At 55.8% G+C, this 27,042-nt stretch overlaps 1 protein-coding gene across 2 annotated transcripts in view; it reads right to left on the bottom strand.

Moving 5' to 3' along the window:
* Positions 1-27,042, bottom strand: part of CRHR2 (corticotropin releasing hormone receptor 2) — a 39,024-nt gene that overhangs the window by 3,722 nt on the left and 8,260 nt on the right. The window contains exons 1-10 of one of the 2 annotated variants that reach the window (XM_081079181.1): positions 21,900-22,139; positions 21,664-21,789; positions 9,635-9,720; positions 8,780-8,889; positions 8,299-8,416; positions 6,490-6,643; positions 5,920-5,980; positions 4,707-4,779; positions 460-545; positions 165-300 (exon numbers count right to left, since the gene is read on the bottom strand). In XM_081079181.1, coding sequence (XP_080935307.1) covers positions 165-300; positions 460-545; positions 4,707-4,779; positions 5,920-5,980; positions 6,490-6,643; positions 8,299-8,416; positions 8,780-8,889; positions 9,635-9,720; positions 21,664-21,789; positions 21,900-22,002 — 1,053 coding nt within the window. In that variant the 5' untranslated portion in view covers positions 22,003-22,139. Of the gene's footprint in view, positions 1-164; positions 301-459; positions 546-4,706; positions 4,780-5,919; positions 5,981-6,489; positions 6,644-8,298; positions 8,417-8,779; positions 8,890-9,634; positions 9,721-21,663; positions 21,790-21,899; positions 22,140-27,042 lie in introns of those variants that run through there. The other variant, XM_081079180.1, reaches the window with a different exon arrangement.

Below are 27,042 nucleotides of genomic sequence, written 5' to 3'. Positions count from 1 at the left end.
GAGGTGCCAGCTAGGGTGACGCAGACCCAGCGGGGTGAGCCCCCCTGGGCTCGGGTGGGGGTGATAGGCCGTGTATGTGCACTTCTATGCGAGCGTGTACACAAGTGAGCCACGTGTGCGCCAGTCCTGTGTGAGGGAGCGTCCCGCCTGGTCACGCGCCCCACCTGGAATGACTGCAGGAAGGAGTTGAAGTAGATGAACATGATCTGTGACAGGTCGTCGTCCCCAGGATTGACGAAGAAGAGCATGTAGGTGATGCCCAGAAGGGGCAGGAGAACCAGCGTGGCCTTCACCACCTTCCTGGGGGAGAGAGGGGGGCGCTGCAGGAGGGGGCTCCCTCCGGAGCTGTTGCTTCCGGGAGCCTGAGCAAGCGCCTGGGCAAGGACGTGCAGGGCAAGGTCCTGGCCACCATGGCCTCCTCCCTTTTCCCTGTCGGGGGTCGAGGCACCCGTCACTTACCTGTACTGGATCGTCTCGGATGTGGTTGATGCTCGTAATTTTGTCATTAGGATCCTGACGATGTTGAACAGAAATACAAAATTGATCTGGAGAGAGGGAGGCAGAGAAGGGAAAAGGAAGCACCACGAGGTGGGATGAGCGGAGAGGCAGCCAGAGCCCATGCACATACCTGTCCCAGTCGCTACAGCACCTGCCTGGGGTCCCAAGGCCTCTGCTTCGTTCCCACTGGGACAGGCAGGCACCCCCATTGGCTCAGCTCCCTGTCACCCAGGGCTCCAGAGCCTGCTTCGCCACTCCCAGACCCGAAGGAGGAAAAGCAGCCTCAGGCGGGAGCTTAATAGCACAGAGGCCACTGCTTCTGAGACAGGGCTCCTCAGGAGGTCCCCAACCCCCACTCTGCTCGGACCTGGCAGGAGCTGGGCCCAGGGCTCTGCCCGAGCTCCTTCCCCTCTCTGCTGCAGGGTCCCCACTTCCCCATCGAGGGTCTCCCCGAGGCCCTTCTGACTGAGGGGCGGACCCGGCCGGATGGAGTGATTAATGACCTGGTTGCTGAAGGAGTGATTAGTCTCTCACCATCCATCCCCTGTGCCAGGAAAACTCCAGAACCTTCGCAGGCACCCCTGAGGCAATGAAGATGAATGGGCCGCTGGGTTGCTCCCAGGCTCCTAGAAGGGCCTCGTCTATCTTCATTCCGAGCCCCTCTCATCATCCCAGCCTGCACACCCAGCCTCTCCCTGGGACCCGCGTGCCGTGGGGTCTGTGCGTTGCAGGTATCCTGCTAATCCGCGTCGGCTTGTCTGTGTGGCTGCGCTGCTGTCCCAATGCTCCTGCTGAGTCTGCGGGTCTATCCTCTGTGCTGGTGGGAGTGTGTTTGCCTCAGAGAGTGTGGTCACGTGTGAGTGTGTACCTGGGGACATGGGCGTGCCTGTGTTTCTCTTCATTTGTCTCCAAGTGTGAGCAGACAGGGAGGTGAGGCTATGCAGGCCTGGCACGCTGGGAATCCCTTCCTAGAAAGTGCCCATGGGTCAGAGGGACTTACGTATTAGTCAGGTGTCTGCTGGCTCGTGTGTGAGCACAAGTTGTGAGTACATGTGCGCACACACACGCACCCCTCCTGAGAATTCCTCACTCCTTAAACTCTCCTACGTTCCGGATCTCAGGCTGGGAGTGGGGGACACAGGCAGATATCACGGGACAGGTAGCCCTGTGGCCCTAAACTTGCGGATCTCTGGGGGCTGGAGGGGCTCAGACTCCCCGGCCACAGCCTCTGCTCTCACACCTGCAATGATGAAGCCCCCTGAATCCAGGGTGGGGGGGGGGAGTCTTCAGCCAGAGCTGCTCCCTCCTAAGTCTCATCTAATTTCTAGCTCCTGGGTTTCTAGTACATTCTCTTCGACCATGAGGTCACCGTAATACATAGGTCAGTCCTGATTTTCTCATACAAGTGAGATAAAATATTTGACCTTTTCTGATTTTTTTCTGACTTCGGTGAGCGTAGAGAATCAAGATATATTCTCATTTCTTCCACATTTCCCTGCACTCAATCTTATTTACACATCATACATCAACCCACTAGCCAAGTCATTCAGTTACCCACCCACCCACACATCCATCCATCCATCCACTGACCCATTTATTTAATGGGTGACACATGTATGCCCACCCACGCATTCATCCAGTCAATACGCAGCTGGTGAGCACCTCCTGGCTGCAGAGCCCGGTTCCACAGACTAAGGCAACAGCAAAGTCAGGGTCTAGTGTGGAGGGTCTGGAAGACAAGGCCTTTCCCCTCTTCTCGCACGAGGCAGGCAGTGAGTGATGCTGCCCGCCTCACCTCAGCCTGGGTCTGTGCAGCCTGAAAGTCGCGCTCTTCCTATGAGCTTGGTTCCCAGCCTCCCCCTTTGCCACATTTGCACCACCTCACCCACCACAGGCACCTTCCTCCCTCCTCCAAGGAGCCTCTGACCGCCCCAGCCCACATGGAGCTCTCCATTCTGCCTGCCCCCCCCCACCCCCGCCAAATTCCAGCTCTAGTGAGCACGGGTACTGCACCCTAATCTTGTCCAGCCTAGTTTCCTGTTGTTTTTCTTTTCCTCCCTCCATTCCTTCCTTCCTTCCTTCCTCCTTTCTTCAAAAAACAGGGGTGCCTGGAATGTGGGGATTTAATGTCCCCGGGGCAACCTCCACTGACAAGGCACGGAGTGTATGGATAAGGCACCCAGTTCCCAACCCCGGTGGGTGAGGGGTGGGGTTCTGAGCCCCTTGGACTTGCTGGTCCCCACGTGGCCTGCTCCTCCCCTCGTCCTTTGTTGCTTTCCTCCTTTCCTTGTCTTCCGCTCCCACCCCTCACTGTGCTTCCCGGGACCACCTCCCAAATGAACACACCAAGTTCTCCTAGCATGGCCCAAACTCTGGTTGTTCCCATTCGCATCTGTGTGGCCTTGGGCAAGTGGCTTCGTTAGTCTCTAAACTTCTACTTCATCACATGTGTAGCCAGGGGAACTACTGAGCCTGCCGGGGAAGGTCAGCTAGGCTGAAACCCTGTGGAGAGCACTGAGCCCCGGGCCTGGCCCAGACAGGGGCCCAATAAATGCCACATGCCTTTCCCATGACAATAACAGTGACAACAGCCTTGTGCTCACTCAACCAGCCGGCTCATTTCCCAGAACCCAGAAATAAGCAGGTGTCTCAGCAACAGAAATGCAGCTGTGAACCTCCGGGGAGGGGAAGGGCGGGGGCAGGGGCACCAAGTGAGAGGAGAGGATGCGAGGTGGGTGACCTGCCCCTGAGTCTCAGCTCAGCTAGGTATTTATTGGTGATGACCTTGGGCAAGGTGTGTCGCCTCTCAGTTTCTTCAGTTGTGAAATGGGAAGCATGCTCCTGCTTCTTCCAGGTATCGGCGAATGTGAGGATTGGAAGTAACGAAGACACAGTTTCTAGAAAGGCTCAGCTTGGAACCTGGAAGCCCTGTCAGTGCAAATAGCTGGGTGTGGGCTGGACCCCAAGGGAAAGACAAGCAAAATGCCCTTGAGGTGAAGCTGGAACCGGGCAGGGGGCATGGAGAGGAGGCTGGGAGTTGGGCCTTGACACAGAGCCCTGCACACCTGTCTGTCTCCCCTTCTCCATTCATTTCCTCACCACTGTCCCATGTCCTTGCAGTGGGGGCTTGCTCCCCACTCCTGTGGGTTCCCCATCCAGACCAGACTTCCTTGGCTCTGGGTGGGCTCTCAGCAGCTGGTCGGGAAGGGATGGGTCTCATGGTCATTCACATGGCGGGGTAAGTGATTCATTGCAGCTGGGACTCCAAGGGCACTCCTTCCACCCCTGCCTGCTGCCAGGGACTGACTTCTGCCTCGGAAATAAACCGAGAGCCCTGATGGCGGAATTTCACGCCGTGGGTAAAAAACCTTCTTAGTCATCTCTGGTTCATATACGCCAAGGACACTCCAAAGATGGGAGTCAAACAAACCCCAAAAAAAGTCACAGAAAGGAGAATAAGGAAGTAAAAGAAATCAGCAGTAATTGTCTGCAAGGTAGACCAAGGAGACCTCCATTAGGCACCTGCTGTGTGCAAGAGGATGGCTCTGTCTCAGTTCCCACGGGAGCAGGTAGCCCTTTAAGGAAGCCGGTACATAGAGGAACCTGAAATCACCGAGCCCGAAATAAGTCTTATGTAAATGCCAGTTTCTTATGGGCCTTTTTTGTACGGCTCTCCTTTTTTTTTTTCTTTCAAGTACGATATATAATGGGTTCATTTTTGCAGAATGCAGCCTATACGTAACCTTTACCTTAATGAAAACTCACCGTGGATTAAAGCTGGGCGGCAATTATACCTCAGATACAAATACATTTGGCCAAGGGCGGGGAGCTGGACTAGGAACAATTGCTCATTAGCTTCACTCTGGTACCACTGCTCCAGGCTGGGGGAGGTGGGCTGGGCCCCGCGTGGGTCGCTGGGGAGGGAAGAGAATGTAGGTCTGTGCTGCTCAGAAGCCTGCACACCCTTCTCTTGCCACTGGCTGCCCTCTCGCCTGGCTCTCTTAGCACTGTACCTGGCAAGGGGACATCCTATGAGGGAAGGCACTAGAAATCAGGAAAGCATGAGAGACCCAGGAAGGGAAGTGCCCGGAAGCAGGGTGGCATGTACAGAGCATGTGGGGGCCTGTCCAGGCCACTTCCTTCCCCAGAGTCTCTGCTGGGTGGTTCTCAGCTGTTCCCTGCTGCCCAGCCCAGCCCGTCCCACCTACCAGGAGCACGAGGATGACGGGGCCCTGGTAAATGTAGTCTACGAGGTCACCAGGTTCCTTCCCAAACCAGCACCTGCAAAGAGGGGTGTCTGTAAGTGGCCTGCTGAGCCAGAGCTGGGGACTGCTGCAGATGTGGGCCCGGGTCCTCCAGCTTCACCCTGCTTGAGACCCAAGCTCCAGGGCTACACCTTCCCCAGAAGCCTGGGTGGACAGTCATAGCCCCCCTGACCACCCCCGGGCTTCCTTTCACCCTGCATGGAGGGCCTGGTGTCCCCAGCCAGTCTGAGGGCAGCCTGGGGCTCTTCTTCCTCCTCTTTATACCCCCACCCATTCCTGACCGGGGGGCCCAGGGCTGTGTGTGCAAGAGGCTCCTGAATGAAGGGAGAGCCAGGCTCCCCCCTCGCTGGCCCTGGTCCAGCCCCGTGCTACCTGTTCCTGCACAGCTGGGGACTGGCGGCTCCATGCGCCAGCACTCAGCCATACAAACAGGAGATGCAGAGGTCCTGCATCTCCTCCGTCCTCTGCCTGCTCCGTCCTGAGCCTCATTCACTCAGGGAGGGAGCCCACGGAGACTTGGTTATTCTACGGGAGAATGGTGGGTGGAAAAGCTTCAGGGTCAGGGGCCAGTCTGGCTCTGCCAGCAACTCCAACTGGACCTCAGGAAGGACTTCTAGGCCTTCAGGGAACTGACTATGTCCATAACACAGAGGCCAGTCAGTACCCACGGCCTCCGGACTCTGCCCTGCTGCCTCCCAGCACCAGGGTTTCTGGTTTCTGCTGGAACACCCCCTTTGACAGGAAGCTCGCTATTGTTCTGCATAATAAGAAAAGCTGCCCGCCTTATTTTGGGGGTCAGCTTTTATCATTACGAGTGCTGCCTCATGTTGAGCTCGGGGATTGCACCCCCTCCCCCAGATCCCACCTGCTGTGTCCAGCCTCACCCAGAGCCCTGGCCTGTGGGTCTGTGAAAGGCTCACGGACACCGCCTTGGACGGGCCCTGGCCTGAAAGCCGGGAGCCCAGTCAGCAAAGAAAGCTGACATGACACCTACCACCTGGGTACCTCTGCATGCTGGTGACATAGGTTTCCTTTTAAGGACAACACAAAGCGACTCTGTCCTGGCGCGGCTGCCATTGCTGCCCGGTGCTTGGCCGGAACCATGGCTGCCCTACCCTGACAGTCCTGCCCCCTGGGGCTGGCCTGCCCCACTTACTGTTCGTTCTCATAGTAGAGTTTGCCAATGGCCCAGGCGACGGTGATCGGGCAGGGGATACCTGAGAAAAGGACAGACACGGGCTGCAGTGGACAGACCAACGGACAGGGTCCCTCTTGTAGAACACAGCGTGGGGGGATCACGAGGCGCCTGGGTCATGTTTCCAATCATCCAGCCACAGACCACCCGTGTCCTCAGGGGCCCTGTCCCTAGACCCCTGCCCTCCCCCCACTCTCAGCTGTCCCCTCCAAGCAGGTCCGAGCGATGAGGGGATGGTGTGATTTTCCCGATAGAGAAGTGGAACTGGCCGGCTTCTCTTTCAGAGCCAGCGACAAAGGTCTTTGGCTGTGCCATTCCAGGCAAGGACAGGAAGGCTGTGGAAGGTTCTTCTGGAGGCACTATTTGCTGCTTCCGCCAGCATGGGGGCAGTGGCTGCGTCTTTGGACTGTTCTGGGGAAGGTGGGCAGGGCTGTGCTCCCGTCCTTGCACCCAGGATGGAGGGCGGTGACCTGGTCAGCAGGACCCCCCCGCCCCGTCCCGTTTGGCTCTGACGGCCCCCGGGATGCTCACACCATCCGATGAAGAGGAAGAGCCACTTGCGCAGGCGCTCGGTGGAGTAGGTCATGACGATGGCTGTGTGCAGGTAGCAGCCCTCTACGAACATCCAGAAGAAGTTCGTCACCACGAAGTAGTTGAAGACGGTGGTGACACAGCGGCACCAGACCTGCATGACGCAGGCAGCGGGCAGGGTCAGCGGCGGGGGCCCAGGTGCCGCCTGGGCGCGAGGGAGGGCGGCCATGGTCGGGGCTCACGGACGTGGTGTTAAATACCCTCTCATCTCCTCCTGGGAAGGTTCGCCCTTTGTCATTTCTCTCTCCCTGTTTTGGACGGAGTTAAGACGCCAGTCTCCACTGGTTCCGGTGTGTCTGTGCCTTCGCCCTGACGCTTTCTAACTTCCCTTTTTAATCAAGAAAGAAGGAGTCTGGCTCCAAGCTTTCTGCAGGCAGAGGCTAGAATGGATCCCATTGGTGTGTTTTTATGCTCATATGTTTTTGAGGGTCACCTTTAATCCGTAACAGTTAGACTGGTTTCCATCTAGAGATGGGGCGTGAAATTTCATGTAGGAAAAAAGTGATTTAATTCAAAGAAAATCGTTACCTAAATAATAGTGTAGGCTTTGTGAAGCTGGGCTGCAGTCATGGACGTGAGGCTCCAGTCTGTGGGTTTGGGAGAATGGATGTTGCTGTGATGTGCCTTCCCAGCAGAGGGGAATTTGTCCCTGTCCCTCTGAGTAGGGCCACCCCCCCACCAAGCACCTCGCAGAGAGGATGTGGGTGTGGCCAGAGGAGCCACAGTGAGTCACAGCCAGGTCCTGAGCCCCTCTCAGCAGACCCTACCTGGCCTTCTTTCCCATGCGTTCATCGGCAGGGCACCCTCAGAACTGAGGTAGGGCTGTGGGAATGGTGGCCAGAGCAGTCTGGATGGAGGGGCTCTCTGCCCCCATGGACAGCCTGTCCCCTCTATGTCTGGGTCTGACAGTCCTGGCTATTAGATAAGCCTCTTGTGCTGAGCTGGACGCTGCCTCCACGGCTTTCCCACATGGCCCCAGCCCTGACCTTTGCCCCCCGTGGCTGTATGTCTCCTGTTCTGAGAAAGTCTTGCTCAAGTGGGAAGCTAAAGAACCCCTCCTCTCAACCCTGCTTTTCCTCCAAGTGACATCTTATCAGCCAATACAGGGCTGCAGGGTACCCTAAATTGGATTGAACTTTGTTGGTGCTGAGGCAGAGCTCAATGTGGGACGAAGTTAAGGGTCAAACCAGTCTGGAGGTCTGCTCACGGCCAGCCATGCAAACGATAGGTATTGAGAAGTCTCTAATGGTATGCCAATGAACTCTGCTTGGCCCCACTCTAGTTTCTGCTTTTTCAGTGACTTGGACACAGTACAGTGGCAGTTGACACAAACCCAGGGTGGGCAGGTAACACACGGTGTGGCCTGCTCAAGATCCTGCTGGCCCAGATGTAGAGGCATCATTGCAGTACCACCTAACCTCTCTGAGCCTCAGTTTCCATGTCTGTATAATGGGCAAATAATCCCTATAGGTGTCTCATTGGGATTTAGTGAGATAAAGCTCAACACAGGTTAAGTGCACCCTCCTTTGCTCTACGGGGTCTTTGGAAGGTCCCGACAACACGAGATGGCGAGTGGGACCAGATAAATGTCAGGTCTGTGCTCCCTTCCTCCCCGCAGCTCCGGAGGGACAATAATTGGAGTGGTGGTGAGCTCAGGTCTGGGTCTGCACCTAAGGATTGGGCAAGAGAGGTGGTGCCCCCAGAGCCTCGAGCCCCCCCAGGCCCAGCCCCCAGCCTCTGCCCAGTGACCTCATTGTTCTCATGTGCTTTGTGATCGATGAGCTGTAGCAGGAACCATGTGACATTTCGCAGGATAAAGGTGGTGATGAGGTTCCAGTGGATCACATTCCGCAGACAGCGAATGCTCCTGTGGGAGGCCCAGGTCAGGGGTCAGCTGGGGTCAGGGGTCAGCTGGGAGTGAATCCACCTGGGGTCACCGCCCTGTTGGGGCTGGAGTCAGGGTTCAGCTAGGACGGAGCCTTTCTGAGGCCAGGGAGAGACTGAGCCTGGGGTGAGGCAGGGCTGCCCCAAGCGCCCACGCCCACGCCCGCGGCCATGCTCAGGCCCTCAGAGCCAGCTCCCCTGGTTCATCCCGCACGCCTGCCAGCGGTCAGGGCCTCGGCGCCTCCCCCAAACCCCCTGTCCACTGGCTCCAAGGCCCGAGCAGTGGGGGTGAGCGCGTCTGGGCTAACAGAGGGGTGATGAGGGAGGACAGATAGGCAGGACTCACCGCAGGGCCAGGAAGAGCAGGAAGGCGGCCACGAGGGCTGCCACCGACACACAGTGGCCCACATAGTTGACCACGAGTGCGACGTGGTAGTGCAGGTCGTACTTCCGCTGCTGGACAGACAGAAAGACACATGGGCAGACAGAGGCATGGGGCACGGCGGGCAGGGCGGGGCTGGCGCGCTAGCAATGGCCCCCCTGTGTGTCCTGACCTTGGGGGCCGAGGTGGCTCCAAGGGTCGTCAGCACACCTGGCCCGTGCGGGCTCAGTCTTTGGAGAAGTCCCAGCCCCACAGACGACTGTGTTGGGTGAATGAGGAGGGGGACGCCGGCGGGATATGTCATTTTGAGTCAGGAATGTGGCGTAGCTTTAAAGGGGTGGCGGCCAGCACGCAGGCGGCATGGAATCCAGTTCCAAAGCAAGCGGGGCTGGTAAGGTCTGAGCGGGACCCAGCTCCCTATGGGGACTGGTCTTCTGGGGGCTGCATTTATTTCTACGTGGAGTCGTAGAATTGGAATGCCACATGGGGAAACTGAGGCCAGAGGAGGAAGGAAGTCACACAGCCTGATTGGGACACTGATTATACAGTCATGCCCTCCTTGTGTCACGTCCACCTTGGTTGTGTCCTCCACCAGCCCGAGGTCTCCCGACGGGGGGCTTCCATGTCCCCCTTCTTTACTCCACTACTCTACTACAGTGTCCCTCAGCACCAGGCAGGACATGGGGCAGGGGCAAGAGGCGCAAAATGGAGTGACTGGGACACACAGGACTGGTTCTGCCACCCTGGGCTGCTCTGTGCTCAGCCTGAGTCCTAATACCTGTGTGAGGACCGGGGTCAGCACAGGGCTGGGCCGCTCACCTTGTCATCCAAAATGGGCACGCACTGTGAGTAGTTGATCCGTGAGGCCCACGTCCCGTTGTCCAAGCACTCTCGGTAGGCATTTCCTGCAAGAGATGCCAGTCACCAAGAGGCAGGTCACTCCCCTCCTCAAGAACACTCTGCGGCTCCCGGGTTGCCCCAGGATAAGGCCCCTACTTCCCAGCTTCCCTAGGCCAGGAAACACAACGTATATCTGAAAGCTCCCTGAAAGTCATGTGTGAGACAACTGCACAAAAGATCACAAAGGGTAGCTGAAAGGCAAGATAAAGCCCATTTTCGATATAATTTTGACTAGGTGTTCGTACACTTAAATTTTGTTTGAAATGGAACCCAGGAGTAAGCCCTGGGTTGTGTGTGAAGATTCACTACTTTCAGCATGCCAAATAATTTCCATCCTTAATCATACTTTTCCTACCAGTATCAGCACTTTCGTTTTAATAATAGCTACCACTGACATACCAGGTGTTTACCACGGACCAATCCTCATAGCAACCCTACGAAATAGGAACTAATATTAACCCATTTTACAGAGAGGAAACTGAGGCACCAAGAGATTAGACTGCTTGCCAAGGATACATGGATGAGAAGAGAATTCTCACCCAGAAGGTCTGGCTTCAGGTGTTGTCTTCTTAACCGTTAGGATACTGAGCACATAGGAACGAGGGCCCTTTGGGGAAACAGGACTGTACTGCTGACCTTGAGCTGCAGCTGCCTGCACGACCACCATGTGATGTCTCTAAATGTTGGAGATCTGGCCTCAGTACTAACGTTGGAATGTGATGTGTGAAGAGACATTTCAGAGCCGCAGTATGACGAACACAAGTACAGGTTTTACCGAAGGGGAATGTACAAAGGCCACAGAATGCTCTTATTTACCTTTCTGTAAATCCTAGCTTGACCATCAAGGTCTCGCTCCTAAACCGCCCCCTCCAGGCAGCCCACTCTCAACCTCCAACCAAGAGGAACGACTCCCACCTGAGAACTACCACAGCCCTTTGCCAGTCTCTGTTCTGCGTGGCACGATTAGTAGGACTCTTACCTCCCGGACTCGATTATAAATGCTAAGGGATCCATTGTTTGGGGGTGATTTGTACCAGAGTTCTGCTCTCTGGCTAATGAACAGTGGTTTGTAGATTTTTCTTTTGGCCTATGTTAGATATACAATATAAAGCTAATTGAAATAAATAGCACAGAGCCGTGTCACAGAGCGAGAGGGAGAACCTTAGATTGTTTTTGGAAATAGTGAGCTCTGAAATAATTAAGTTACTTTAAAAAAAAAACACACAAAAAACCACTTCCGTTGAGCTGACAGTGAGTTAAAAGCAATGGAATTATTAAGGAGCACTTGCTGAAGAGCAGAAACAACAGGGGAGATTTGATTAGCTTAATTGTTTTTTAATTTGGTGCTCCGAGAGCATAGATTTTTCCAATTTCGGGTTGCTACTGGCCTTCCCCTGTCTCTGGGGCCTGCGAGCAGGAGGCCGCCCTGGCCCCTGTGTGAGCCAACCAGGCCAATACTGGTCTGACGCCAACTGCAACCCCAGCACGAGGACACGGGCTCCTCACCCCTGCCCAGGGTCTCCAGTTCCCCACTTGGGCTTTCTCCTTCCTCGGAGTTGTTTCGCCGTGGGAAGGTTGTGTGTTAAGAGGATGTGATGCATGCGGTCAGTGATGTTGCTGAACTAAAGGGGTGAAGCCAAAAGCACTCACCTAATGGTCTCTTGGGAGGGCGGGTCCTTTTGTGAAATGAACGATCCCCAACCTGGGGGTTTACAGTCCCTTTCAACAGGCTTGTGGGAGATGAGACAGACCCTGATCCTGGCTGTGGTTCAAAGGGCAGAAAAATGTATCTTCTAGAGATGTGTTCACAGATGTAATTCAGCTTTCCTGAAGTTCAGTGGTTAGCCCCTTCCTTTAGGAAGGCCTCCTTGATTGTTCCCATCTCACAGATCTCTCCCTCTCTCGCTCTCTCCTCCCAGCTCCCAGTTCTGAGAGCCTGAGCCCCACAATTCCAGCCCTTGCTCATGACCTGGACTGAGTTGTTCAAGTGAGTGAGTGAGTCTGGTTTGTGATCAGTGTGGGGCTCCCTGAGGACAGGGCCTTAAAATATTCATTTCTCAAGTATGATATCTTGTCGTGGTACTGACCACAGGGCAGGCTTGTAGATGGGAGGGGTTCAGGATAGAGACAGTCAAATCTGAGACATTCCTGGTGCCTTATGTCATTGCCCCTATGATACCAAGGTACCAAGTTCTGTGGATTCTGACTCCTGTTTCTTTTCCTGGAGTCCACCCCGCTCCTGCCATCCTTCCACCCTCTCTCTGGTCGTCCTGCCTGCTTGCCTGGACTGGCAGAACAGCCTCCTATCTTGCCTCCCTGTTTTGCTCTTGCTCCCTTGACTCTCTCTATCTTTTCCCCTGCCTGTCAGGGTGGTCACATTGGTTTCTGCTTCAAAGCCATCAGCAGATTTTTATTGTCCTGGGGAACAAAGTCCAACTTTCTTAGTGGGATATTCAAGGCCTTGGACACTTGGGCACCAGCTTAACTTTCCAGACCCATCTCTACCGGTCTACATGGCAGGTGACATTGGCCCTCGCAGGCAGGACACATAACCAGCTCTCTGCTGAACCCCCCCCCCCTTGAAACACCCTCCTGACTCTCACCCACTGCCCACGGACAAACTCCTACCGACCTTTTCAACCCTAGCTCAAATGCCACCTCCTCCTGGAGGCCTCAACACCTGAGACATTAAGTAATCTCCTCTTTTTTCTAAATGCCTCCTCTATGTTGTCCCATCCTTGAAACATAAGCCTTCACACTCTAGTGCCCTTGACCTTCAGCAACACATCCCTTTCATATCACAATCCAGGACACACACACACACACACACACACACCCATGACTGAATCCAGTTTCACAAAGCGAAATGTATCTTGACCACGGTTATAATATTTTCTTTCTATTCTTTTCTAATGAATTATTTTTCTGTTTTACACAAATGCTGGTCGTGACTCACTAAACTGACTTCAGAAGCCACTGTTGCACTACAGTCTGTAGTTTGGAAAACAGAAATCTCTTTGAGAGCAATTGCCATAAGTCACTGTGGACTTCATGCTGTTGGACTTGATCCTGTCCTTGGCTACTGAAGTTGAGTTCCCTGGGGACACACACGTAGGCAGACACCACACTGGAGTCATTGGATCTCCCTCAGGAGTGACCCAGCCAGTACACGTGGGCTGCATGGAATTCACTCAGATCTGCCGAAACCTTGGAAAGCAGGGTCTGGGATGTAGTGGTGGGAGGGGGCTTCCCTCAGAGAGCCGAGCCATGCCTGGAATGAGCCTCTGACTACAGAGGCTGGGTGCCCGGGGACGGGAAGACGGATGTGCCAGCTCTTCAGGGCAGCTGGCTAACGAGGACATGGAGCCCTCAGGCACAGCCTTGAACAGGATAGACAAAGACAGGAAGAGTTTCCCTCAGGACCACAGGAAGATGGGCACAGAAAGTATGCGAGCAGGTAGCCAGGCCAGAATTACTGGGATGGATCAGTGAGGTGGGTACCTGTTAACACAGAAACACAGATGCCCCCGCCAAGATCAATGCTGATGGTGTGCAGTGTGGCCTGCCAGGGCATTAGGGTCTGGGTGACGCAGGCAGGGTCTTCTCTTCCAGGTCTCTCTGGCCTGGGAGCCAGGACCCCACCCCCAGCAATGTGCCAGGACTGTACCCCTAGAGTGGCCCTGGCCTGTTGAAAGCCCCCATTACAATGGGCTCTCCCCCTTTCAGATGCTGATACTTTGATAAGAGTTCCTGGCTCAGGCAGTCATGCCCGAGTGGTCCAGAGGTGTATCTGAGTGCGGATGGGGGCATCTATTCCAGCTGTAGTTTTGTCTCTAGCCAGCTACGTCCCTTCCCTCGTGGCCGGCCTCAGTTTCACCTCTCAGAAAAAGTCATGTCAATCGGTTCTCGTTGATGGCATTGCCATCTTAGGTGGGTCAAGTATTTGTAGTGTGGGCCTTCTCAATCCGCTAACTGCCCATGGCGACCTGGAACCACTGCGACAACCCTAAACATCCCAACATCACTTTCAAGTGTTCCCTAGGTTGGCACTTCTGATATTGTAACTGGCAAGGCATGGGCAACAGGCCATAGGAGATAGGGACCAGGAAGGACCGTGTGGGTGGTAGTTATGGGGGACAGAGTGCAAGAGACAGGTTGGGCATGGGTAGTGAGTGGGCATGGGTGGAGGGGCAGCAGCATGGCCACTGAATACCTAGAAAGAAAATGACAAGAAGGGAGGGTGGGAAGCTGCTGGCAGGTGCTGACAGGAAGGCGGGAAAGGCAGAAGCAAATACATATTTCCTGAAGGAACGGAGTCACAGTGTGGAGGCACTTTCAGCACCATGGACAGCAGAACAGAACCACTCCCACCATCTGCGAAAGTGCCTCCACCTTGGAGAGCTCCGAAGACCCAGCGTCCTCTCCACCGCGCACTCAGCCCTAGAAGGTCACACCAATCATGTCCCTTTCCAAGATCCAGCTTCAGCCCTACATCCTCCAGATGCTTTTGTGACTGCTCCAGGCCCTGAGGGTTCAGCGGCTCACCTGTCCTAGTACAAGCTGGGTCAGGATTGTTCTCTCACTGACCCCTGTAAAGGGGTCAGGCTTTCCCAGGTAGCCTAAGGGGACAGGGCCTAGGTGGCCCTCTCCTCCGGTCCTTTCTAAAGGGCTACACAGAGCTGAGCACACAGGGGCTCAGGGTGTACCAGGGTGGTACTGTTGTCCAGGTGACTGGGGGACTCTGAATGAGGATGAGAGGCTCCGAGTGGAAGTCCAGGCTCCACTAAAGGTGCATGGCAAATGCAAAATGGCACACACGCAGGAGGCAGCTAGGGCCTCACACACGTGCCACAGGTAGGCTGAGCCCCACCGCCAGCCAGACTGCTGACATGTAAGTCCAACGCCACCTGGGGGAGGGGTGTCAGTCTAAAATCGTGAGCCTGTGGTCAGCATCCTCCAGATGCTGGGCAAGGAAGCCTCGACTGTCCCCAGAAAAGTGCATTAGAAACTGAGTCAGCAGGCATCTCTTTGGGAATTTAAGACTGGGAGGCGACTTCGCCCTCATTTGGTCTGAAGGGGCCCAGCGAGGGAGAGTGACATGCCTGGGGTCACCAGCAATGAAGGGCAGAACTAGACCTCTCCCCTGGGAAGCATTTCCTCACGGGAGACCCTGGAGTCAGGCTTTCTGAGAGATGCTCTCCCTGCGACACTGTGACCAGAAGAGGCTGTCGCGGTGCTGCTTCTGCAGCGTCTTAGCCACTTAGTGTCTGGATGTCAGACCAGACAATGCCTGAGGGGCCAGGTGTTCCGCGCTTCGTCCCCTTACTGCCTTTTCCTGGAGCGGGACTGCTCCAGACCCAGCCATCTCCTTCCTGTCTGGCTTGGGGCCGTGCTGGGAACTCTCTGACCTTCACCTTGGGTCACCGTCCCTACCTGTTGCATGACCTGGCCATGGGCAATGATGCTGTGGGCACGGCTAATTGTGAAGAGACCATTTGGGGAAGTGTGGCAGTCATGTCGTCAACAGCATAGTTCCCTTGAGCTTCCAAACAATCAAGGTGTCTCTCCCTGAGTTCAGCCTCCTGCATTGCTTAGCTGTTGCTGCCGCTAACTGAGACCAGCCAGCTCGGGGGCCCAGCTTGAACATGTCCTGTCTTCATGTGATCACAGCACGTTGCTAGGGGTGCAGGTGACAGCCCCAGTGACAGCTGGTGACGCTCACCCAAGCTCTGAGCCCATCTGACCTAGAAGGGGTGCTGGGTCGAGAGCCTGGGAATCTGTCATCACCAACCCGGTCATCAGGTTGGGCAGGGCCTCCCCAGGGCCACCTGCTTGTGACATCTGGGATGAGGGATAGGGAACTTCTATTCCAATTCCTCGGTGTTGTGTGGACACTGCTCTTGGGGTGTCCATTCTGGACTTCCAAAAACCATCAGCACCGTATTTCCCAAGGACTTTTCACTCGTGATGCCCTTCCATCTTTGAGCAGGCATGGCAGACATATTTGTAGTGGACAGTGGGGAAACTGAGTCAGGGAGACACAGAGCAGTTTAACGGAGACCAAACTGGGCCCACAAAAAGGAAAGGGGTGTAACTGGAATGCAGCTCATGTATGAGATCCCAGCCCTCCCTAGGGAGGCGTACGTGGGAGGCGGTTCCTACCCCTGTTCCAGCCTCAATTGCACAGGGATGCCTCCTTCCAGCAATCCATAGCAACGCTCAATGGGCTCGTCGCCATGACGCCGGCCTGCAGAGGGAAGATGGGGGGGAAGGCTAACGGGGACCTCAGAGGCAGAGCCTGCTGTGGGATGGAGGAATGTGAGGGGACAGTGGCCACAAGAACTCACCCCCCACCTCGTACAGGCAAACCGAGTCCCAAAGAGGAGAGAAACCTGCCAAGGGTGAGATAGGCGGTCAGGGGCCAGCCGGAATTAGAACCGGCTCTCAGCCTGTTTCTATGAAGTAACGTGGAGTAAAGACATCTCTGGCTGGCAGAATCCTATGTCCTCCCTTTGACATGGGGCTTTCTGGGGGTGGGGACAACTGTCTTTCCCTCTCTGCGTCTCCCCACCCCTAAGTAGCAGGGGCGGGCTGGACTCAGCTCAGAAGGCCCTGCAGCTGGGACAGTCTAGGTGACTGGCTGGCCAGAGGGGCATCCATTTCTGCTCTCTGTCCCTTCCTCCTTCTCTTTGCCAAAGCCCCAGTGACAGCCATGCATGTCCCACTTTCCCCCTCTCCAAGCAGGGAAACAGTTCTCACACGCAGCGAGAACTTCTGGCCCTTGGGTCTCAGGGGCCAGGGTGTGATCAGGTGGCACTGAGAACGCACACCTGAGTTTCAGATTCACAGCTTCTACTTCCTTAACCCTGAGGGACCCACCCTGAGGCTCCACCCCTGCACTAGGCCTGTCCTCGACCCGTGTGACGTCCCCGCTGCTTCGAGGCCCACGCCCACCCTCTCTGGGAAGCCTTCCAGGAATGCTCCAGTACCCACCAAGCCCCTCTTTCCAATCCCTGACTGTTGATTTAAGCAGCCGAGGGCTCCCTGAAGCAGGGCTCAGCCTCTCCTGTCAGCCCTGTGCCATCAGGGCTGAAGAGGATATTCTTGCACAAGCAGGCAGACCCAATGGGAAGACCCCTCTGCTGAGCTTATGTACTTCCATTGTAACACCACCCATGCCTCAATCCATCTCTAGAATAGGGTTCTGGGAAGTGAGAACCCCGTCCTCTCTACAGGGTTGGATTAGGTAGGATGTCCCTTCTTCCCCTGTCCTGGAAGATGCCTCAATACAGATGGGACCAGCTGTTCCCAACAGGACATGGTGGGAGCCTGAGAGCAAGGAGACTGAGGATGAGCCAGACTGGGCTTAGCGATTCTGCAGGAGGAAAATGCCCCTGGCCCAGCAGGAGGCCGCAGCTTCTTTTGCAGCTGTCAGGACCACAGGGACAGGCAAGAAGAGGTGCCAGAGTAGGTCAGATGGAAGAGGGAGAGACAGAGGAAGAGAGCTGGAGAGGGAAGATGGAGGGAGGGAGGGAGGGGAACAGCAGCACAGACAGAGAAAAGAGAGAGAAAGACATACACATACACACTTTACATACAGACAGAGCCAGAACCACACACACACACACACACACACAGAAACAGAAACAGAGACAGAGGCAGGGAGACACACAGAGACACAAACACACAGAGATAGGCTCAGAAGAGTCGGGAGTGGAAGGGTGGGAGGTGGGAGGAAAACGGAAGGGGTACAGTGCCCCCCTCTGGTCACACCACTGCTGGGCTCATCCATTTCCCAGCTCCCTGCAGACCGGGAAACTGACGCCCAGGAAGGGGATGGGACTTGCCCTGGTTAGACTGTGTATGGACATTAGGATAGTTCTGGGTGGCCCAGGATTTGTACCTGCTTCCCGTATGGGCTTGGGGAAATCTGGGGGGGATGGGGGAGGCAGAAGCCACCATCTGACATTAAGCTGAAATGCCAGGGCTTCACCTTCCAGGCTCCCTCATAGCCAGACCTGGAGTGTATGACCTAGAGCTACACACATTCCCCTCACCCCATTAGATGTACCTGCCTGATGGAATTAGTGAGCTGGGGGCCCACAAAATGGAGATGGGGAGAAAGCCTCCCTGGGGCCACTGCAGGAAGTTTAAGACACCCAGGGCAGTGGTGCCAGCAGGGCTATGACCATCTGGTGGCCAGGTCTGGTAGCATTGTCAGGGCCCACTCTGGAAAAGTGGGGGTTCCCTCGCTAGGCCAGCTGTGCCTTGAGTTCTTAGCTGGAGGCCCCAAATCTGGTTCTCTAGCCTACCCAGTGAATCCACAAGTTCCTCAATGTCCTTTCAACAAATCCCTTCTTTGTTTAACCCGGCAGAGTTACTTTCTGAGAGGCAGCAGAGCCTGGGTTAGAATCCTTGTTCTGTTACAAGCTGTGTGACTTTGGGAAAGCCACTTAACTTCTCTGTGTCTCAGTTTCTGCGTGTATAATGGGAATATAATATTAGGTTGGTGCAAAAGTAATAGCAGTTTAAAAATTTAAAAACTAATTGCAAAAACCGCAATTACTTTTGCACCAGCCTAATACTATCTCTGTCATTGGGCGAGTGTAAGGATTAATGAGTTAACACTGGTCAAACAAGTAGTATAGACACTTGGAAGCTGGGCCACTGAAATGGCCGCGTGGGTGAAAAGGAGAACCTTGGAGGGGCCTTGGACACATGGACCTTAACTCGGTTCTGCCACAGGCTAGAATATGTGACCATGGACAAGTCCCTTCCTTTCCTTTGGTCATTGCTGCATTTGGCAATAGTCTCTGGGTTGAGAATCATCCAGGCTCTCACCTGACCTCCCAAACTTGCTACCTGTAGCTGTTAGCTAACCACACACTCGAGAGCTCCCGGATGCCTTGTCTCCGGGCCTCGCCGTTCTCCTGGGTTTTCCCCCAGGCAGCCAGCTGCCTTCTACACATCTCCACTCAGATGTCCCTCCAGCCCCCCAGAATCAACACATCCCCAACTGTGCTCAGTGTTTTCCCATACAACTGGTGTCAGTCCTGCCTAACCCCCTTCCCACCCCACCCCACCCCACCCCACCCCAGTCTTATCAATTACAAATGCCCAAGGTCTCCCATCCATCCCTCCCCTGCGCCTGCAGCTTCCCCTCCACCTGGGCCAGCTGCAGTAGCCTCCTAAACCCTCCTCTTGCCTTCAGAGACTGTGCCAGAGCTGAGCTCCTCTGCTCACCTGCTCCCCCAAGCTCCTTGACTCCCCGCACCCACCTGTGCCGTGCCCTCCCCGTCTGACCAGCTCCACAACTGGTCAGCTGTCTCCCACAACTGTGATCCCAGCAACACTCAGCAGTCCCGAGGCACAGAACACGGTCCAGCTCCTCCACAAGACCTATCGTACTTCTACCTGCCGCACTCCTACCTGTCCCCAGATGTCCAGCCCAGAGATCTAAGCCCTCCCTGGCCCTCCACGGTGGAGAGAGGAGTCTTTTTCTATCTCTCTCAGCTCTCCTGACAAACTGTCTCTCATGCAGGCAGTACTGCCCACGGTGAAGAGTGAGGGCTGTGGCTTTTCCTGCCTGCACTGGTAAACAGAAGCTGATCACAACCTTAAAAAAATTACTTCATGTCTCTGAGCCTCAGTTTTCTCACCTGCAACATGGGCATAAAAGCAGTACATCTCTCAGGGGTCCTCGGGAAGTGGGGATGAGTGGGGTGATGTATGCAGAGCTCTCAGTGGTAGCCAACACATGGAGAATGACCTGCGCATGGTAGCTTTGTGGCAGATTCTCTACACTCCAAAGTTCGCGGGGACAAATGCCTAAGCTGCTAACCCACCCGGGCAATGCCCACTCTTTAGAGGATGAGGCTTCTGGGGATTGAGCTGCAGCTTCATAAAGTTGGGCAGGAAGAGGAGACAGGACCCTTCTTCCTCTTCCCCCAGGCTTCTCATAGGAGCTGTTTTCCTGCTTGTGTCCTTTGGAAAGGAAGGAGCCACTGAAAAGGCAAACGTAGGGAGAGGAAGCCGCAGCTCAGAGGCGGAGGAGGAGGAAACTCAATCACTGCCGTATCCATCACCATTAGCTGGCGGCACTGGTTAATGGCAATCTGTGCTCTGTGCTCTTTCTGGTCCCCAGCAGTTATAGCGCGGGCAGCACTTGGGTCCAAACGAAGAAAACCATTCATCAGATACCAGGGGCTAACTGGCACTACATTTGCCAGCCTCGGTGGTGCCCTGACCTTTCCTCAGCTTCTCATCTGATGACATGCATGGTTTGGTGTGCGAGGCGCCTCCTTGGGAAGGCTTCCCCGCCTCCCCGCCCTCTTCCACCCCTCCCACAGCCCCCTCGTGCTCCCCCATCAGGGCACACATCACTCTGAATTCCTGCTGTGTGTTGCAATTGTGAACCAGGGCCTCAATGCCAAGGCAGTAGCTGGCATATAGTAGGTGTTTAATAAATTCATTGAATAAATACTGTATTCAGCTCTGCCGTGAAGAAGAGACCCAGGCCCTGCCCTCAGGGAACTTTAGGCTGGTTGGGGAGAAGAGAGGACAGGCCAGGCAGAGCTCCCTCAGGTCAACAGGCATCACCTTGCTTAGCCCTTAGTCTCTGGGCCCAGTCTGAATCAGGGACCCTGGGCTCCACTGCCCCACCCCATAAGCTTACAGGATCCTAAAAATAGTTTTATAATCTCGGAACTGGGAAGGAGCATGAAAGCTGTTCCTTCCGCTCATATACCTCCCGGCTCAGGGGGCTCACTTCCAAGCAGGGAGGTCTGTTTTGATCATGATGGGAAGGACGTCCTCAGATGATGCTGAAATCTTCCTGTGTGGCCTCACTACCTCTACCACCCCCTCCCATTAAGACCACCCCTGCCCCCTGGGCCCACCAGAGCCCTCCACTGGAATGCTGGTCAGCATTAGATGCAGGCACTGCTGTCTTACCATCTCTCTAGGTGAGGCCTCAGGTTCTGAGGGCTTGGAGAGCTGAGTGTGTGTGGGGGAGAGGGGAAGGAGTGCAAGCAAGGGCATAGGGGAGCTGTACCAGTGTTGAGACAGACATTTAGAGAGAGTTTGCTGCGATGTTTCCAGGATGAGGGGCTTCAGATAGCCCACTCCCTCTCAGGAGGCTCTGCTGGTGGGGCGGGGCTGGCGATGTGGGTGACGTGTCAGGGTGGGTCCGTGATTACTGCCCTTCGGCCTCACCAGACACTCCCACCTAAATGCGGGGTGACTCCTGCACCCTCTGCTGCCATCTTCCCCAGTGTCAAGCTAGCCAGTGGTTTTCCAGGAGGAAGGAGGGCACAGGCTATTCTCCCTGGGAGGTGCGTGTGTGTCTGTGGGGGGGGGGGGGTCCCGATTCAGACACCATGGATTGCCTGGGGTGCTGGAGTAAGGCTCCGGACTCACAGCCCAGAGGGCCAGTCCGGAGACATCTGGGTAGAAAGAGGAAACACCCCACACTCTGGCCCAGACCCCCTATGCACTGCATGCTTCTTCAACAAAAGCTCTTACCCCATCTTTCCTGCCTCCTGCCCTCCTTCTCTCTGGTAGTAAAGAGTGATCATCGCATTCACCCTGGGGGTTGGGAACTTAGCATAAGCGTCCCCGGCCCCCCTGGGGGGGGGCAATGGCTAAACAAAGAGAAGCCCTAATGGGGGAACTTCGGACACCCAGAGTATATAATATGGAAGAGAGGTTTGCCCACAAAAGGAAGTATTTCCTTCTGCCGTTTCTGGGTTCTCACCGCACCGATCACGGGAGTCGTGGGCAAATCACCGTCTTACTGAGGTCTGAAGCTACAGTGGGGCAGGGGCAGAGGGGGCGCCCCCAACATTGTAAGGGGTGCTTCACGCCAGCGGTCTGACGGTGCCACGGAGCCCTCCCCACTCCCTGCACCGGCCTCCCGGGAGGCGGGCGCAGAGGTCCGGGGCACTCACGCGTGGTGTTGTACTTGATGCCGTTGAAGTAGTCGGGGCACGGCCTCTCCACGAAGGCTCCGGCCGCGCTCCGGGGCCAGCACGTCCCGATCTGGTCCAAGGTCGTGTTGCAGTAGGAGTAGGGACCTGGCGACGGGAGAACACGGAGCGCGGCTCAGAGGGCTTGCGGGGGCGCGGGCGCCCCCAGCGCGCCGGGGAAGGAGCCGCGCCGGCCGGCTGCGCTCGCCCCCGCCTACCCGCGGCGTCCGGGGGTAGCGCCCCGCCGCCCCAGAGCAGCGCTTCGGCCAGCGCCAGGCTGCAGTTGGCTTCCCGCAGGCTGTGGAGCAGTGCCGCGTCCATCGCGCCCCGCAGCCGCGCCCCGCGTGGCTCCTGGGGCCACAGGTCTCGGGAGCCGCCTGCGCAGCCCCACCGGCCGGACACGTGCGCGCGCCGCGCCCGGGAGCCAGGAGCAGCGCCGTCCGGACCTTCGCGGAGAGCAGCCCGCAGAGCGCACCGCGGGGCGGGCCCACCCGCTCGGCCGCGGCCAATGGCGGCGCCAGGGGGCGGGGACCGTCCCGAGGAAGGGGCGGGGATGGAGAGCGTGGACCTGGGAGGGCGGAATGCCCCGTGCGAGGGTCCCGGCGCCCAGGCAGCAAAGCGCGGCCGCCCCCCCCACCGCAGCCTCCCGAGAGGGAGCCAGAGTTGGGCAGGTCATCGCCTGAGTGTCTGGCACCTGAGCGAGGACACGGGAGGCGGGCAGCAGGGGTGGGCTGGGGGAGGGGCGGAGCCCACGTGCCTCTCTGCGCGGGAGAAGAGCCGCTCGCGGTCTCCGGGCAGGACGTGGGCTGGAGGGGCTTCGGGGGAACACGGAGGCTATGGAAGGTCCAGTGAGATAAGTGGCCTGATGCGTGAAGACCTGGAGCGGGCTGGGAGGGCTGGGGGGGGAAGGGCTGCGGGGGGAGCCAGGCTGGTGAGGAGGCACTGGAGACAGGAGTCGTGGGGGTCGAAGTCCACGGGAGAAGTTGTTTTAAGTTATCTGGAGGACTTCAAACACCTGGGTCTTACTGGCCTGGGCTCCGGAGAGAATAAAGTCTCTCTTCCTCCTGGCTGGGGCAGGGCCACCCGAAGATGCTTTCTGCACATGTGTGACACGGAATTTCCCCGGGCGGGGTGAGGACTAGCTGCTCCGTTCTGAGGGCCCAGTGTGGGTGTGGACCGCTGCTCATGCCTGCTGCGTGGGGGCATCTGGGTTCAGGACACAGGGCATGTGGTGTCATATGCCCCAACTCAGGCTGGCGTTCTGGTCCTGCCTGTTTGTACTCTCCTTGCATGTGACCCCAGTTCTTAGCCTCTCTTCTCGGGCTCTTTCTCCATCAGTGGAATGTTCTCTGAGGCCCTTCCCAGCCCTGAGAGCCTCTGGTTCTGGATTTTAAGATGCAAAGACTCAGGAAGATGTATGCGTGTGCATGTGTGAGTATGTGTGTGTGTGTGTGTGCATGTGTGTGTGAGTGTTGCTATCTTTAGAGGGCAGGCAGAGCTGGCTGAAGGTCCCAGTGGAACTGGTCCTAACCCCCCGTGCCAGCCTCCACTGGGAGCAAAGCAGCCAGAGAAGGTGAACCCACCCTACAGAGGCCAGCACTACGCCCTGAGCAGGCAGCGGGGAGGAGGCAGGTGGGCTGCCTTTGTGTGCTCGGTCTCCCCAGCCTCCGTATTAATGCTGCTGGGACTGTCCAGGCAGAGCCAGAGAGCCCGACCACTGAGACCAGAGCTCAGCTCTGTCATCTCCCTGGGTCTGGCTGACTGGTAGCGACAAGGTGCAGGCCAGCCAGCCAGGTCTGTCCTCTGCCTCCCAAATAGACAGCTAGAGCCCTTGGCTCAACTCTGGGTAGCTGCGGAGGCAAAGGTCCCTTGGTGACCATACCTTCCAGTGCCAGGAGCAGAGAGGGAGAGGTTGAGTCCCAGCCCCAGCCTCAGAACTGAGTCCCAACCCCCCTCCTAGGCCAGCTCCCAGTGCCAGACTGAGCTCTGCCCCACAGGGTCGCACATAAGCTAGTGTGTGGCTGGCAGGGTCAGCCCATGTCTTCACTAGGAAATTGTCTCCTTCGTGCACAGACGAGGTCCCACCACACACCAATCACAGCACAGAGGGAAAGGGAGACATCAAGCTAAGTTACTGACTTGTCCATCACCAGAGCCACCACGCATGGGAGCAACTATCTCCCAGGGTGGCGAGTGCCCAATGACCAGAAGCCAGGGACTTCTTGTCTCACATGCAGCTCTCTGCAGAATGGTAGGTTGGCCTGAGTGACCTGGATTGCTCTTTCACTGGGAAAGCACATGTACTAAAGGTTCCTCTGGGAAGGGACCATTTCAGTGGCAGAGCCAAGAGCCATTCTGCATCTTGACTGGCCAGTTGGGGCCTGAGGACAGACCCACAGACCGAGGTCACTCCTCACAAGAGTGACTCCCCTGACCCTCAGGGTGCAGCCCAGCTCTTATCACTGCAAAGAGGATTCTTCATGATCATCCATCTCCCGTCCGCTCCCTCCTGCTCACTTGAGATGCCCTTTGGAAAAACTTGTCATTCCCTGGAACCACTCTATACTCTGCACCATTGCACGTGCTGGTCCTTCTTCCAGGAATGCCCTTACCTCTCTGTGCTCCACTTGGCCTAGCCGATGCCCACTTGTGCTGCCAATGGTCAGCTTAACTGTCACCTCCTCGTCTTGTCTGGCTTGGGTGGCCCTCCTCGGTGCCTCTATTTGCTAGGAGCTAGTCTATGTCACACCAAGGCTGTTGGTTTTTCTACTGTCTCCTCTACCAGCCTGTGACTCCCCGAGGGCAGGGCTGGTTGTGTTCACTAACAGGCCCCAGAACCCATCAGAATATTCCAAGTCTGTGCTCAGAGTCACTAGTGAAAGAGGAAATGCCTGTCCCCAGGGCCAAGGCTCTCTTCCCATTTGACCAGCTCTCGTGCGTGTGTGTGTGTGTGTGTGTGTGTGTGTGTACTGGGGAGTTATTTCAAGGGATACCTGAATCCACTGGACCCTTATATGGACTAAATAAATACTATGCCTTATCATGTATGCCCTATTAGATGCCTCTGAGATGAGTAAAACAGAAATAATCCGTTTAAAACCTGCTCGAAACCTGTGGTTATGTCTATTTTCCTTTATTTGGGCCTCAGAGATACATTGTTGGATCGATCATAGCCTTTGATTCATGACTGCTTGCCATCATTAGCCTGTACACGGCCTAACTTTATTTTCGTCTTTTCTTTCATGGAAGTTTGTGTGTAGCTGTAAATATAACGATTCTATTAATATCACCTAATCTGACACTCGGTCATTACCAATCTCTTACGTATTTTTCTGTCCACTCCTCCCCGCCCAGGGAATATTCTCTTCAGTATTGCATTTACCATTTCCTGGCACTTAGCTTTTTCAGTTTTATCACATGGGTGCACGTCTAAACAGTAGCTTGTTTGGCTTTACTTGTTTTTGAACTTTATGTTAGTTATGATGCATTGTCTCAGTCTGTGGACACGGAAAAGGGCATCACTGCCATGTGGGGGCCAGAGCAACTATTCCCGAAGTGCAAAGGTATCCTCACAGCCCACGCGTCCCACTCAGGGGAACGGTTAGTATCCTCACAGCCGCTGTTGCGCAGGCAGCCTCACGTGGTGGGTGGACACTGAACGACACGGCAAATGTTCACTCTGAGTGACAGTAAGAGGACAAAGCAGGGGACGGAGCTGTGGACATGGGATCATCCCAGTTTTATAAAAACAAAAATGAGAAAACACGAGGCTCTCTGGGTTGATAAACTTCTCGATGATATAAATATTATAATAATTTCTGGGTTGTGGGATAAGGAACACTATTGTCGTCTTTGATTCTTAAAAATATTTTTTCCAAACTGTGTGTGTGTGTGTGTGTGTGTGTGTGTCTGTGTGTGTGTGTGTGAAATGTATCCATTGTAAAGAGATGCATGATATTGCAAGTTGAGCAGGACAGGCTTTGTGCTTGGAAAAGCTGGGATTCCCCCTCCCCCGCCCCCACTCAGAGGAGGGGGACGGGTTACTGTTCTCCAGGGGTCATGGGAAAGCAGGGTCTGTGCCACTGATAGGTGGGAAGCGGGGGTCGGGTTGGGGGGTGAAGGGGTGGGGGTTAAGGGAGAAGGCGGTGGGTCTGCTGATAAACCAGCACTGCCCCGGAGAGCAGACAGCTCCTGTGAGGGGAAGTTCAGGGCCCTCCTGATGTGGTGTGTGTGTGTGGGGGGGGCTCCATTTCCTGCCTGATGGCTGCTTGACACGGCCCATGCTGGGTGTCTCCAGGGTCTCTCATTCAACCTTGTCAGTGAGACTCTGAGGTTGATTTAGCCTTGTTTCTAACAATGAGGAAACTGAGGCTCAGGAGTTGTGATGGGTTGAATCATGTCTCTCAGAATACATATGTTGAGGTCCTAACCCCCAATACGTCAGAGTATGACCTTACTTGGAGACAGGTAATTCTGTTGAAATAACGTCATTGGACCCTAATCCAAAACGACGCCTATCCTTTCAGGAAAAGGAGATTAGGACACAGACAGGCACAGAGGGAAGGGCAGGTGCCGACGCAGAGCGAAGGCCATTGGCAGGCCAAGGAGGGAGGCCTCAGAAGGAACCAGCTCTGCTGACACCTTGGTCTCGGCCTTTGAGCCTCCAGAATCATGAGTAAACATTTCTGTCGTTTAAACCAGCCCGTCTGTGGTATTTTAGGGCAGCCCTAGCAAACTAATACAGAGGGCTCAGGTGACTTGCGCAGGGTCACACTGCTGCCAGGTGGAGGGGCTAGGCTCCAGGCTTGGGTCTGTCTGACCCCAACACCTGAGCTCTTGACCTCTTGTAAGGAAGGCTGGCAGCAAGGCTTTCCTTTTTAATGCCCAACTCAGGCTGCATTTGGTGCTGGGTCTCAGTGCCGACTAGCAGCCTGGTCTCCTTGAGCCCTGGCAGCTCCAGGTCCCAGGGGCGCCCCCCCACCAGCTTCTCAGGTCTGCCTGAGAAGGCTCTGACACTGGGTGGGGCCCTGGGGACAGCTCTCTGGAGCCCATGAGATCCCAGGGCTGTTCTGCGCTATGCAGTGGTTGACCCTGACTCTCAATCACCCCCAGAAAACCCTGAAGGGTCAGAACTCAGGGGCCTGGCTGCTGCTCCGAAGGTCCTCACTAGGAGTTGACACTTGTAGTCATGGCAACTGGAGAATGCATTTTACACCTTGTGCTGGTCTTGCCTGAAAGCAAAGGGGTGTTCTCTCCTCCCGCTTCTGAATGCAACCCAGGCAGCTTCCTCTGGTAGCCGCAGGGAACTGGGAGCTGAAGGACAACTCCCAGTCAAACCCATCATCCTCAGAAAGAGCCTGA

This window comes from Rhinolophus hipposideros (assembly GCF_964194185.1).
Source record: "Rhinolophus hipposideros genome assembly, chromosome: 18".
NCBI classification, from domain to species: Eukaryota; Metazoa; Chordata; class Mammalia; order Chiroptera; family Rhinolophidae; genus Rhinolophus; species Rhinolophus hipposideros.
This window is presented reverse-complemented; position numbering and strand designations above follow the sequence as displayed.